Source organism: Callospermophilus lateralis, chromosome 7, assembly GCF_048772815.1.
Source record: "Callospermophilus lateralis isolate mCalLat2 chromosome 7, mCalLat2.hap1, whole genome shotgun sequence".
Taxonomy (NCBI): domain Eukaryota; kingdom Metazoa; phylum Chordata; class Mammalia; order Rodentia; family Sciuridae; genus Callospermophilus; species Callospermophilus lateralis.
Genome location: NC_135311.1, coordinates 47302288 through 47316744, shown reverse-complemented (window position 1 = coordinate 47316744; position 14457 = coordinate 47302288). Strand labels below are relative to the sequence as shown.

General features: G+C 38.0%; 1 protein-coding gene across 3 annotated transcripts in view; it reads right to left on the bottom strand.

Annotated features, from left to right (window-relative positions):
• Cdc14a (cell division cycle 14A) overlaps window positions 1-14457 on the bottom strand; it is a 165785-nt gene that overhangs the window by 90421 nt on the left and 60907 nt on the right. For all 3 annotated transcript variants that reach the window (XM_076861692.1, XM_076861689.1, XM_076861690.1), the window contains one exon: window positions 12935-13014. In XM_076861692.1, coding sequence (XP_076717807.1) covers window positions 12935-13014 — 80 coding nt within the window. The remainder of the gene's footprint in view (window positions 1-12934; window positions 13015-14457) is intronic.

The following is a 14457-nucleotide window of genomic DNA, read 5'->3' as shown; positions in this document are numbered from 1 at the left end:
TTTATATCACTAGCCATCCAACGTGCCTAGAATCTGTGGCTGCTAAGCCATGAATTAAAATGTAACCCGAAATTTACTGAGTTTCGGGTCCTGATAGCCTGATACAAATCTAGTGAGTTAGCCAAGGTTCACAGAAATGGTGCTTAAATCCTGAAACTTCAAAAGTAACCTATGTAAATAGAAGGATCAGTTCAGATATTTAAATTGATTTCAATAGGAGTTTTGTTGTTTTGTTATTGTTTTTAAATACCATCTGAACTTATTTCAGTGAAAATAAAATGTCTTTTCAACTATCTTTAAAAGCTATAAATCACTTGCTAAGAAGCAAATTTTAATGACTGATACCAGATAAAGGAAAAGCTGGAGATCTAAGATAAAATACTAGTTTTTATAAACAATTACACATTCCTTTGCAAATACTTGTCTCTTTGGGGCAAGGACCAGAATCTAGGTGCCATGGACCCATTTTTTAATGATCTAATGTTATCAAATGAATAAAATAAAATATATAATATTAATGAAAAACCAATTTAGGGGCTAGGGATGTGGCTCAAGCGGTAGCACGCTCGCCTGGAATGCGTGCGGCCCGGGTTCGATCCTCAGAACCACACACAAACAAAAGATGTTGTGTCCGCCGAAAACTAAAAAATAAATATTGAAGAAAAAAAAAAAAAGAAAAACCAACTTAAACAAGGTTATCAAAACATTAAAGAAAAAATTTATAATACCTCAAAGTACACTTTTTAAGTTAATATATGACAAGATCTAGTGACAGATCTGATAACCACTGTACTTTTCAGCAAGAAATGAGCAGAAATAATATTTTTTATAATGTTGATACTAGTCTCTAGATTTTTTAAAATGTTTATTTAGTTGTAGATGAACATGCAATATCTTCATTTATTTTATGTGGTGCTGAGGATTGAACCCAGTGCAGTGGAGTTGGAGGGTAAAATGCATTAAAAGGTACATAGGAGGGAAAAGCACAGGAAAGCAAGGAAAATTCCTTTGTATTCAAAAAGAGTAAAAAACAAATTTATAAGAATTGGAAGTACTTCCTATTCCTTTAAATATATCTTCCTACCCCTAACCCTGACTAAATGATTTCACAAATAGACCTATCTCTCCGGATGTTTGAAAACTATGCTGAGACTATCCTGCTATCTCTTGTCCTATCATAGCCATAACTGTTACCAAGGACTGAAAAGACAGCTCTGAGCTGGGCACAGTGGTGCACACCTGTAGAGCCAGCTACTCAGGAGGCTAAAGCAGGAGGATCACTTAAGCCCAAGAGTTCAAGGCTAGCCTAGGTAACACAGCAAGACTCTAAATAAATAATATAAATAAAATAAAATTGTTTTCAAAGAAAGAGAACATGCACTCTGATGACTTAGTGGTCAAATCTGCACACAGGCAAAGCTGGGAGAGATGAGTTCATATGCCACGGGACAGAATAAGGATACAAAGCAGTCTCAGCAAACTGGAAACACAGAAGTTTACAAACTGAAATATATAAGAAGGAAGGCCATGAAATTCAATAATATCCTCCTGACTGAAGGAAGGAGATGACACATCTCTTTTGAGCACCTAGGATGCCTGCTAATTTAGATACATCATGACAGCAACATAAAGGAACAGATTCCAAACTTGCCCCCACACCAGGGAAGAGAGAAATGGTTTATTAGTAACATCTGGCTCATTTACAGACACAAGAGAGTAAATATACAGTGAAAGGACACAAAAACATGTTATACATTCCCTGGGGCCCAGGGCAGAAAGTCAAGGAGGAAAATTAAGCCCAGGAATCTACCACCAACCCAGAAACTCTTTCAAAACACTTTTTCAACCCTAGTGTAATCAATCCAATGTGGACAGGGAGAATAAGGAAAAAGAGAGAGAGAGTTTTGAAAGCTGGGGATCAGATGAATAAGTGGTAAATAAAGTTGAAGGCCAAGAAAACTGAATACCAAGCTGACAATGGGGAAAAAAAACAGAACTAACACAATTAATACCAGATAATTCTCAAAGGCTGGGTAACTAACAGGACAGGGTTCTTCTAGAAGTCAGAATAAAGCACTCAAATACATCTCTCTAGCACAAACTCCTTATTTTAACATTTTATTTTTTCTAATTAGTTAAACATGATGGCAGAATGCATTTTGTATCATTGTACACAAAGGGAGCACAATTTTTCATTTCTCTGGTTGTATATGCTGTAGAATGGTACCATTTGTGCAATCATTACATGTACCTATCTTTCCTACCCCCTTTGCTTTTTTGGAATCGGCTTACTTTGCTTAGCATGATATTCTCCAACTCCATCCATTTACCTGTAAATGCCATAATTTTATTCTCTGTTAATGCTGAGTAATATTCGTGTGTGTGTGTGTGTGTGTGTGTGTGTGTGTGTATAGATAGATAGAAAAAATAGATAGATAGATCACTTTTTTTATCCATCCATCTATTGAAGGGCATCTAGGTTGGTTCCACAGTTTAGCTATTGTGAATTGAGCTGCTATAAACATTAATGTGGCTGTGTTACTATAGTATGCTGATTTTACATCTTTGGGGTATAGACGGAGGAGTGGGATACCTGGGTCAAATGGTGGTTCCATTCCCACTTTTCTAAGGAATCTCCATACTGCTTTCCAGAGCGGTTGCGCCAATTTGCAGTGCCACCAGCAATGTATGAGTGTGCCTTTCCCCCCACATCCTCACCAATATTTATTGTTGCTTGTATTCTTGATAATTGCCATTCTGACTGGAGTGAGATGAAATCTTACAGTAGTTTTGATCACAAACTCCTTCTTAGAACTCCAAAATAGTATAGCCAATAATCACCTATGTGACATTTCCATTTGGGTGCCTAAAACTCATTGTGTAGGAAATATCTCTCAAATCCCTCCTCCTCCCCAGAAACCAACAGTAACAACTATCTGGCCCTCTAGCCCTCTTGGTCTACATAAATGATACGGCTTCCACAGTCATCCAGGCTGGAAGCCCTTCCAGAAGCCTCTCCATTTCTCTCTTCCCCTTGTCCTATCCTTCCTGTGCTTTTCCCTCCTATGTACCTTTTAATGCATTTTACCCTCCAACTCCACTGCCACTGTCTTTCTATATCTACTCTCTATCTTTAGTCAGTTTTCTTCATTGGAACCAGAGTGGTATTTTTAAGAAGCAAATCTGATCTGGTCACCCTTCACCTATAACTCTTGACTAAGTTCCCAATGCTTTCAAGGTAAAGTTCAAATCCTCAACAGGGATGAAAGGCCCTGTGGCTGGTCCTGCCTGCCTCCCATGCTTCCTCCTTCCTGCTTACCTAATTCTCTGGTCCCAATCTCAGAGAACCTCCCTAAGCTCTGAGCACTTGGCTCTCCCACAGGACCTTTGCCTCTGCTAGTCACATGTTCTTCCTGACTCTCCCTTAGGCACCTAGGTTGCCTTCCCCACCCTTCACATCTCAAACTTCACCAAGCTTAGGGAGGACCCTCCAGCCCCATCCTGACTAGATCAGGTCTCCCAGATTTTTTTTTTCCTTTGGCTTTAACCTCAATTTGAAATTATATCCTGGTGTACTAATTTTGATTCTCTGCCTCTAGCTCTATGATAGTTTCAGAGAAAGTAAGATCTACATGTTTATCATTCACCACTGATCCCTCAGTACCTGGCACAAAATAGCCAGTAAATGTCTATAAATAAATGTTTAAATTAAGTAAAGGAGCTTGAGGACTCATCCCAAGAAAATTTTCTATAATATTTCATGATTACTTTGTTAACTTAAGTAGCCTAATGCCTTAATTCTCAGTAGCAAGAACAACTTTCCTTGCATTTAAATCCCTCTGTCTATTTAAAGTCATTTACTTCTGTTCTCTCTGCCAAAGAGTATTTAATTAAAGAAAGTTAAAAGCAGTGATGCTCCAGGTAGTTTGCTCTTCCTTTGTCAGGTGGTGTTAAACACACTGGCTTTATAAATAACCCATGCTTCAGAGAGGCAGAAAGAGCTTTGAGGATTTAAACCACTGTACCAATGTGCCAAACAGTTTCAACTCTCACAGGTTTGTTTTTTGTTTGTTTGTTTGTTTGTTTGTTTGTTTGGCAGTTATAGTTCCCAACTGTTTATTTAACTATTGGTCTGCTTTTTCATTCATGCATGCATGCATATATACACTCATTCATTCATATTTGTTGAACCAAATATTTATTAAGAAGAATGAGAGCTCATGTATTTTTCCACCTCCCCATAAAACAGAGGAAAGCATGCACACCCCTGTGGCTCAGGAAAACTACAACTCTTTCCCTTATTTGTCATGATGGTTTGACCATGTATTGCATTACTCTGTTAAACTCTTATCAACACAAGGCTACTCTTCATTCAGGAGATATGGTAATACCTAAACATCCAAGGCTTCTATCATTCATCTCAGCTGAAGAATAAATCATGTGTCTCTAAACCCAATACAGAAGACTAATGTTACAGTCAACCACTGTCCAGAGACATCCAGATGCAAATTTAGCTCAGCCTCGTGCTTAACCATCTAACCTTCACCTATTCCAACAATTCTACCTTTCTAAATGTGACTTCTGGCAAAACAGTGAACTAAACCACATAGCCACGATTAAACAATTATAAAAATCCCTAGAACTATAATAAGTGTAATAAATACTTGTTGAATATGAAAATAAATCAATGAATATTTGAACAGAAGCAGCAACTGGATCTTTCATTTGTTTATGTTTTAGCATTTACTTTGCAGAAAAGCAAAAGAAAAATTAAATTTAAAAAACCTAAAATCAACAACCACAGTGATATACTAAACAAAAGGGCTTGATTCACTGGTGCCCTAGAACTGTCTTGTATAGCCTTCTCAGAGTCAGTTGTTAAATAGAAACTTTCTGAGCCCAAGTCAGCAGTCATAGTAATATTTGCACCACAAGAACCAGCAAACATTTTATACTCACTGAGCTGCTTTACCAATATACCTCCGCTTATAATCTAAGAATCTAAGAAATCACTCATAATGAAGCAACCTTGTAAATGTTTATAATGGGGAGATAAAACCAGAGATGAAAGAACATATTTACACTACACAATAAGAAAAAATTTCTGGTAATGAAGTTGTTTGAAATGAAGAATGGAGAAAAGGCACAGTATCAACAGGGTGGAGACTACACTATAGAATAAAAAAAAAAAAAAAAAAAAGATGGTAAATGGACTAACAAATACTGGGAATGACTATGACCTAAATGTCTTGGGTCATGAGTCTTCATAAATTCTCAGAATAACAAGTAACTAGGAGATATGCAAATATTTGCAGAGCAATGGGTTGAAAAAGATCTCAAAAGTCATCTCAGAACCCTGTAAAGCACTGAACTGAATCCCATCCTCACACTCACCCCGAGATTGTGAATTTCTGAAGATAGAACATGTGTGTTCTTTATGTCTGTGTGCCCAGAGAATAATACAGTGTTGGGTGCATTAATATGTTGTAGTTGCTGATGAATGAATAAAGAAATGAATAAATGATCATTACCAGGAGTTCATTTATCTTTGCTGAACACCTCTAGTGGCTGAGAACTATTGATCTTTAAAAGTAAAAATTATTTTTCAAAAAAAAATTTTTTCTGATACTAGGGGTTGAACCTAAGGGTACACTACCACTGAACTACACCCAGCCCTTTCTATGTTTTTCCCTGAGACAAGGTCTCACCAGGTAGCCCAGGCTAACCTCAGCCTGGCAATCCTCCTGACTTAGCCTCCCAAGTAGCTAAGATTACAAGTATGTGCCACTGCTAAAAAATTTTTAACTATAAACTACGTAAAGTAACAAAACATGCTCTAAATCATTGCTATCCAATAGAAATATAATGCCAGTCACAAAAGAAAACCGCATACAATTATAATTTTTTCAAAGCCATACTAAAATAAAATAAAAAGAAATAATTCATTTTAATAATATATTTTGTTTAAACCAATATACCCAGAATATTATCATTTAAACATGTAATCAACATAATTTTAAGTATTTTTACATTCTTCTTTTAAACTAAATCTTTGAAACCCAATTTATACTTAGTATTTATAATCCATCTCAGGTTGGACTTGACAGATTTCAGGTGCTCAATAGCATGTTAGCTAGTAGCTATCACACTAGACAGTTCAGTCAGCCCTACACTACCTGAAATTATATTAGAACTAGACAATGCCCCCCAAGTGACACAACTGTCTAAAATAACCCCAATTTCCAGCCTCTGTACAAATCCCTTGTATGCATGTACTAGCCACAAGAAAAAGAGTTGAATGTTTATAACTTTTAGGTCTATAAGATGAAAATGTATTTTTATAAGAACTAGTGGAAAGAACAAAACCAAATGGTTGCATAGTGCAGGGCCAAACGCTGACCATAACCAGTACCTAACAAAAAAAAAAAAAAGGTTACAGAATTTCCTGCTTCTCATATTTAACCTCAGGCTATACGTTAACCACTTTTCTAAAGAAACAGGTGAAAATTCAATTCTAAATCGTGACTTTAAAAGGTCACATAAACTCAGCAGGATAGAATCTGTGTAGAACTAGCAATAAAACCATAAAAAAAAAAAAACAGACCAAAAGATGTACTCTGAGCCTTCGATCAATATCTGACTGACACCTATTTAACTGCATTAGTTTTTCTTTAAAAATAAAAATAATGACAAATTGTCTTTAAATTGTCATAAAGGTAAACATTTGCAATCATGTTCAAAACTCTTTATCAACTAAGATTGGCAATGGAAATATAACATAAAGTATCCAAAACCCTAACTGCACTAATCCTACTGCAGAAACTTTGGTAACACTAAGCTTTCAGGAATAACTGAAAAAGGACTTTGAGACAATTCTTACAGTGCAAATCACTGACACATTACATTGTCTTGTTCCAGGTGACAAAAAAAAAAAAAAAAAAAAGAATGGATGTAACTCACCTACATGTGTATTTAATGGGTCACAGAAAACCTGACAATTGTTTCTGTTTTCACTGGAGAATGGTGCTTATTTGCCAATTTAACAAGAAAAATCTGATAAAGAATCTGTTTTTTACTGTGATCCAAGTTACTCAAAATAAACCCCAGCCACTGAGAATAGATTCAACAGTTTGGACTGAATAAGCCATCTATTTTCAACACTCAGGAAACTGGCACACCCTCACTATTCAAAACTAATGTCAATTTTTCCATCACACCACACATCAAAATCAAAGGTTTGCCAAATACGGTATGCCTATAATCCCAGCAACCAGGGAGGCTAAGGCAGGAGAATCACAAGTTCAAGGCCAGCCTCTACAACTTAGCAAGGCCCTAAGCAACTTAGTGAAACCCTGTCTTAAAATAAAAAACAAAAAGAGTTGAAGATAAGACCCATGGGGCAGAACTGACCCCAAATATTAGTACTGAGAAGTAGCAAAGTAGTTGAGAATTAAAGAAATATCTTTTAAAAATTTCCGATGTGATTCTGCAATCTTTGTAATGTTTTGAATAACCAATAAAAAAAATTTCCACATTTTTTAAATTCAAAGAAAACATGGTAAGGAAAATTTATCCTTCAAAGTACAAAGTCAATTACTAAACACATTTTGACAAAAAATCACAATGCTATATTTGAACTAAGAAATATCTGGTTCAATATTTTATGTGAAGAGACATATTTTATAATTACAAATAACACCAGCACATGTTTACTTTTCTTTAGAAGATAGAAAGCAGCCTCATGCCAAGTTTTAAGTGTTTGACCCTTTTGAGCCTTTGTTAAAAGACCTGCAAGTGCTGGCATGCCCAGAAGATCTAGAATAATTGCTTTTGAGATTTCCCATTAAGACTCAGTTACATAGCTCAGCAACTGTGGTATCACTAGGAGTCATCCCCCAAACACAACAAACACCTCCCTTAACACAAACAGCATGAGTCCATTTTAATGATAAATGTCATTAAAGGATTGCCAGTGGGAGGTTTGTGGATCCTCAGGTGAAGGAAGATGGTGTGGCCTCACATCTGCTTTGAGAGAAAACTTAAATATTCCTGTTCACCTTAGATGAAATACCACTATTTGGGATAAGCCACCTATTTCCAAGATCTGATCCCAAGAGATAGTTTTTTTGTTCCACACAAACGTGGATCAGGAAAAATGCCTCAGAGTGTTTCAAATCTGTAGCTCTGCCAGATGTTCATAGAAATGGGCACAGGGGTGGGAGGAATCAGTACTTTGGAAAGCTGTGGGTTAAATAAAAAGATTACTTCATTACTCAGAACCAGTCAGAATCTTTAAAATGGGAGCGTACTTTATAAATCTCCAAGATGGAGCAGTCTAAACTTATTGGATCGGGCTGGGGATGTGGCTCAAGCGGTAGCGTGATTGCCTGGCATGCGTGCGGGTTCTATCCTCAGCACCACATACAAAACAAAGATGTTGTATCCGCCAATAACTAAAAAATAAATATTAAAAAATTTTCTCTCTCTCTCTCTCCTCTCTCTCCTCTCTCACTTTCTCTAAAAAAATAAATAAATAAATAAACTTATTGGATCATTGAATTTGTTTTTTTGTTTTGTTTTGTTTGGGCCATGGTGTATCTTAAAGACCAGTTTTCCACATCAGCCGCATATTCACACATAGGTACTTTTTAAAAACTCTAATACCCAGACTTCACCCCAGGTCAACTGCATTAGAATTTCTAGGGGTGGAACCCTGGCATCAATAGTTTTTATAGCTTCCCCCGTGTGCACAAACGTGGATCAGGAAAAATGCCTTAGAGTGTGTCAAATCTGTAGAACCAACTTGAGAACCAACATATCTTTGGGAAAAACTGAACTATACATTCTATTCTCTTCTTCAAGCTAAAAAAATTTAAAAAGCTGCACAAAATTACAAAAAAAAGAAAAACTAATGACTAGAGTTAGGCCATCCTACTTCAACCAGCTTTATTCCACTAGACATTAGCACAACACCCTACCTCTGACACCTTCGTCACCTCCATCACCTCCACACCTCATCATTACTTTTCATGCCATTCTTTCTAGATATGTCTTCAAAACTGGGTCCCTGGACATAATTTATTGTTAGCATAATTTTATTCCCCTTTGAGTCTGTATGCCATAGAAAATTTGTGGTATTTTGCAGGTTTAGGAATCATCACCAACACCAAAAAACTTGCCAAGCTGATACATACAAACCGATAAACCAAGAAGTTGGTATCAAATGAATTTTAACACAGAAAAATATATTTACCTCAAAGAAGAGTTGTGCAACTTAAGATTAGTTAACTTTCAATGTTTTGTGAAACTTGAAACTCCCATAAGCATTGTTGTATGAATGCCCAAGAGCCTACACCTGAAAGCCATCACCATTACCTCCATAAAAAAAAGGTGGGACTCCACTAGGGGCCAGTGGTCTTGTGGAACTTTAGACAAGAAGCAATTAATACGACCTCACAGAATGTTCAGGCAATCGTATACACTAAGTCTGGTAGTATACGGAAGGGAGGGAACCTCTAAAAGACTCATCCCAGACTTGCCAATTTAAACTCTGCTGACTCTGCCCCCAGAACTGAAAGGCCCCTTGTTTCCTTGAAGGCTGGCTGCCAAGCCCACACTGAGATGGGCAGACAAAAAAGAATTCAAGGAGATGGAAATACCCTCTCCCTCTAGTTTTCAGCTAGAGTCACTCTTGATAAACACATTGGCTGTTCTTACTACAAAAGAAAAGCACAGTTTGACACAAACACCTTACAATTCAGTGGAACACCCTAAGACTGACTGGCAAACGGTAACATTGCAACACTCCTGAGTGTCCCAACGAGACAGGAATTCAACTATTGCTACAGTCAACTGTACTTAATTTAATCAAGAAGTCAGTAAAGCTACACAAATCTTTTTCTAAATCTGTCTCATTTCTAGTGAATTTTTAACTAGGTTAATAGAAGGCTATAATTTAAAAATTTTAAATATAAACCCAAATAGAAAAAAAATCAGGTCATCTTTTTGGTTATAAAAATGGACCTATACTACAAGCACCACATTATTACTATCCTATCTAGTGTACCGTTAATTTTTCAAAAGCCTATGCCACAAAAAAATTATGCCTATGAACAAAAAGTTATAGCACCCAAAATCAGCACTTGGATGGTTATGCAAAGCATATGCCACTTGAACAAAAAGTTATAGCACCCAATGGTTATGCTTATTTCCATGAAAGTGTTCTGTGGGTCCTAACCCCCAGATCCAAAGTTACACCTTACTTTTCAGTATACCCATCACACCTATCTCCTAACCCTAGTAAAACCCTGTAATTGTTTTGCATACTCGTACTTTCTACAAACTATACAGACTTCCCCTGCAGTAAGTATCTAGGTGTCCTAATCATCTTTAGATCCATAGGAGTATCACAGTGACTGGCATAGAAGGAGTAATGTACTTATTTTATTCTCTTTGGATACAAATGGAAAAGAACTCAAATCCAGCTATTGAGAGAAGAGTCAGCCATGCAAACAAATAATTATGGTACAGAATGTAGGCTTTAATGTTATGTGTAGTATTGTAATACATAAAACATAAAAGGGAATTATAGGTAAAGGACTGGCCAAGCTTCTTCAGATAAATGAGGAAAGGCTTTACAGAAGTGACTACTCAAATAAATGTCTGAGAAATAAATAAATCTTGAAGAAGAGCATTGTTTATATTGATGATAGCCTTTATCAAAAGACTCTAAAATTATATCAAAATGGGTACATAGGCATTGCAGTAAATAGTGCATCTGAACATACCAACCACACCTTCAAAAGCCTTCAGATCCCTTTTTAAACAATTTTAAGCAATAGCAAGGTGTGGTGCCTGTAATCACAGTGACTTGGGAGGCTGAGACAGGAGGATCATAAGACTAAGGCCAGCCTCAGCAACTTAGCAAGATCCTGTCTCAAAATGAAAAATAAAGAGGACTGGGGGTGTAGTTCAGTGGTAAAATAAAATATCCTGGGTTCAGTCTCCAGTACCCCCCCCACACACACACACACAAAGAGTATTACACTAGGCATAGGGATAAATGCATTAGCTCATTTAATCCTAGAATAGCCCGGTAGTCATTTTACAGATCAGGAAACTAAGTCTCAGAGAAGACAATTTGCCCAAGCCACTTACACTTACTATAAATAATGAGAAGTAAACTGAAGCTTCAAACCCAGCATCCCTACCTCCAAAGCATATATTCTTAACTACTTTGCTTAGAACTGAAGTAGAATTATTAGTATTATCATTGTTTTCTTTTCTGACATAATAGAACTGTATTTCACAAAGTGCTTTCAAATGACAGGAGGGGAAAAAAATCCTCTAAGTTTAATTAACACTCTCCTATACATAAGCCATCACGGTTTCTCTGCCCTTCTGTCGGGAGTTGCCATGAACAGGAGCTGAGCATGGTACCCTTAGCCTTGGGTGATGGAGGTGTGGAATTGGCTTCCGCTTGCAGCCTGAAAGCAGGTGGACCTCACCTTCACTAGGCAAGGAATTACAGCTCTGGGAGTGGGTGTCCCCCAATGGGACTGAGCTACACTGTCCTGAAGCCCAATCCCTTGCTTCATTTGGGTGGAACTTTCTTGAGTGTCTTCCCCTCAATAAATAGGGTTTCAGGTATGCTCTTTCTTTTGCCAGCCTCTCTTGCCTCCCTCATGGGAGCCGGGGCAGAGGAGCCGTCACTGAACCCCAAGAAAAAAGTACTTTCTATGCCTGTAGGATTTGTTCATGCCAGCCCAATTCACCTGGAGTGACCCTGACTCCCTTCAATGGCTAAGGGCTCATTCTTCCAAAGGCTGGAGGGTGTGCTCCTATCAGCACCCCATCCTTGACCTCCCTACAGCACTCTACGGCTGCCTCCCAGGTGCCTCCTCCCTGCCTTCATACCCAACTGTGACCCTCTCTCTCCTGTGGTCTCAGAAACAGGTGGGAATCTCTTGGGTCTTAAAGGATTGTGTCTTATTCTCTCAGACCTTTGCCAAGAACCCACTGAATGTGCAGCAGAGTGGGAAGACAGCACAGAGGCCCCTGGGGTACCCAAATATAGCTCCTTATGATAACAGTAACAATAAAAAGCAGTACATATGCTTATAGGTTTCAATACACAAATAAGCAAAAAGGGAAAATTATTTTTAAAATTCACAGTTCTATCAGAGATTACTGTTTTGGTATAGTATTTTGGTTAAATTTGGGTTTGGGTTTTTTTTTTTTAAATCAATGCTAGAGATTCAACCCAGGACCTGGGGAGCCAAGGTCTACCACTGAGCTATACCCACAGTCCCCTTCTACTTTTTAAGCAAGTTCAAGTTTACCCTAAATTTTTTTTTAATTTTCTTCAGGTGACACTTACATAACTTTCTTTTCCAGCACTGTAACAAGAGACACACTTCCGGAGGATGTAAACTCCAGGTGTGTACTAAACAGGGCATCTAGGGTCCCCACTAAACCTGTGCTCCTGGAAGGTCCTTGTTCCATATCCTCAGGACCTGACACGAGTCACAGCTCAATCGATGCTCATGGAATTAAAGAATGGAGGAATCAATGATGTAGATTATTAAAAGCAAACAAAGCTCGACATGGTTATTAGTTCCTAAGTTAGGCCCTCTTTGTGCTTCAAGAAAACTGTCAGAATATAGAGAGCATTCTAGGAAAAAATAAATAAAAATAAAAGATAAACTCCTAAAAGGAACAAGCCATTTTATTCTTACAGGGGAGTGGGAATTATGCAAAAAGAAATAATAAAAATACCATCTGACCTCAGAAGGGGGAAAAAAAACAGCCATCAACCTCATTTCATTCCATACAGCATCCTGGTCAGTCTTAGACAATTTAAAAGCACCACAACCCAACTGTAAAGCAGCCGGCTCTCTAGTCAGGTCTAGGCAAGTCTTGTGAGCGGTCATACCTGAATGGAAGATAGGGGGGATTTGAGCCAGACAGCAGTGCTCTGTAGGCTTCTTCAGGTGTCTTCTTTAGATAGATCACCTAAGACAGAAATAGTAACATTTAGAATACACCACACCAAAGAATGACACAAAACTAGTTACTCACCAAATTTGCAAGTCACTTCTTCCACTTTAAGTGAAAAACCTCATGATGATATGTTGATCTTTAGACAGCGACCAAAGTGCCAAAGTTTCCTTTTCAGCTTGAAGCTGAGGCTTAAAGATGGGTAAAAGGTTAGAGACAGAGGGCAGATTGTTTTTGTTTGCTTGTTTTGGTACTGGGGATTGAACCCAGGGGCTCTTAACCACTGAGCCACATCCTCAGCCCTTTATTTATTTTTTTTTAATGCAAGGTCTCACTAAGTTGCTTACAGCCTCACTAAATTTCTGAGGCTAGCTTTGAACTGGCGATCCTCCTGCCTCAGCCTCCCAAGCCCGTGGGATTACAGGCATGTGCCACTGCTCCCGGCTTTTTTTTTTTTTTTTAATGATTCAGAAAATTAATTATTTTGAGATGTGGTATGGACCACCCAGGAATTAGTATTTCATACATCTTTATCATATTAAATGGATAGGAGAAAACACAAAGTATTATTCTGAATAGAGTACAAATCTAAAAAAGGTATCTAATCTGTCCTATTGGGAGATGCATTTAAAATTCCTACTTCTTAGTATTAATGACCTTTTTGCAGAGAGCAGATTCTGGAAGAGGTAGTTCACCTCTGCACACCCAGAAGACACAATAGCAGGGGACACCCACACCTCCATTGTTACACCGTGGGCTCAACAACGATAAAAACAGGCCTCTAGTGTCTCCCATAGAAGATCTCTCATGAGTTAACTCAGTGATCGACAAATTTTGAAATACATCTCACAGTGAGCACTATACCCATAAGACGTCTACTGAGTTCTCTTATCTGCTCTGAGGAAAGCCAGTGTTGCTCTCCAAATGTTCAATAACATCACAATAAAATGGGGGGTGGTATTTGTTAAGCACGTTAGAAAACTTAGTGGCTTGGCCCTTTATTGCAGGGATGCTTAATCCCTCTGTACAGCATGAAAATTAATCTTAAACAAAGATAGGAACAAAAAGGAGCTCTTTAAACTAGTAAGCAACCTCCACCCAGTTGACGTACGCCTACGTAGCATATGCAGGCACTGTGTCGGCCGCTGGTTCTTCCATTAGTAGAATTTACATTATTGTAGAGCAAAGAAAATATTAACAAAAATAAAAGCAATCTAAGTGCTAAAAAAGAAGCAAGCAGGTTTCTGGAGAGAGAACAGAAAAGAGGTGGTTGATGGATGGCAGTCAGGGAGAGGTCTCTGAGTGGTACTCAGGTGGAGCTCTAGAGGGTTTGGGAAGAGCTAAGGGATAGGAGGAAGGATCACCCAGGCAGTGAAGGACAGGACAAGGCTGGTGGAGGTGGGAAAGAGCTTGTGAGCTTGGGAGGGCTGGGGTGGCCTGTAGGCCAAGCCAAGCAAT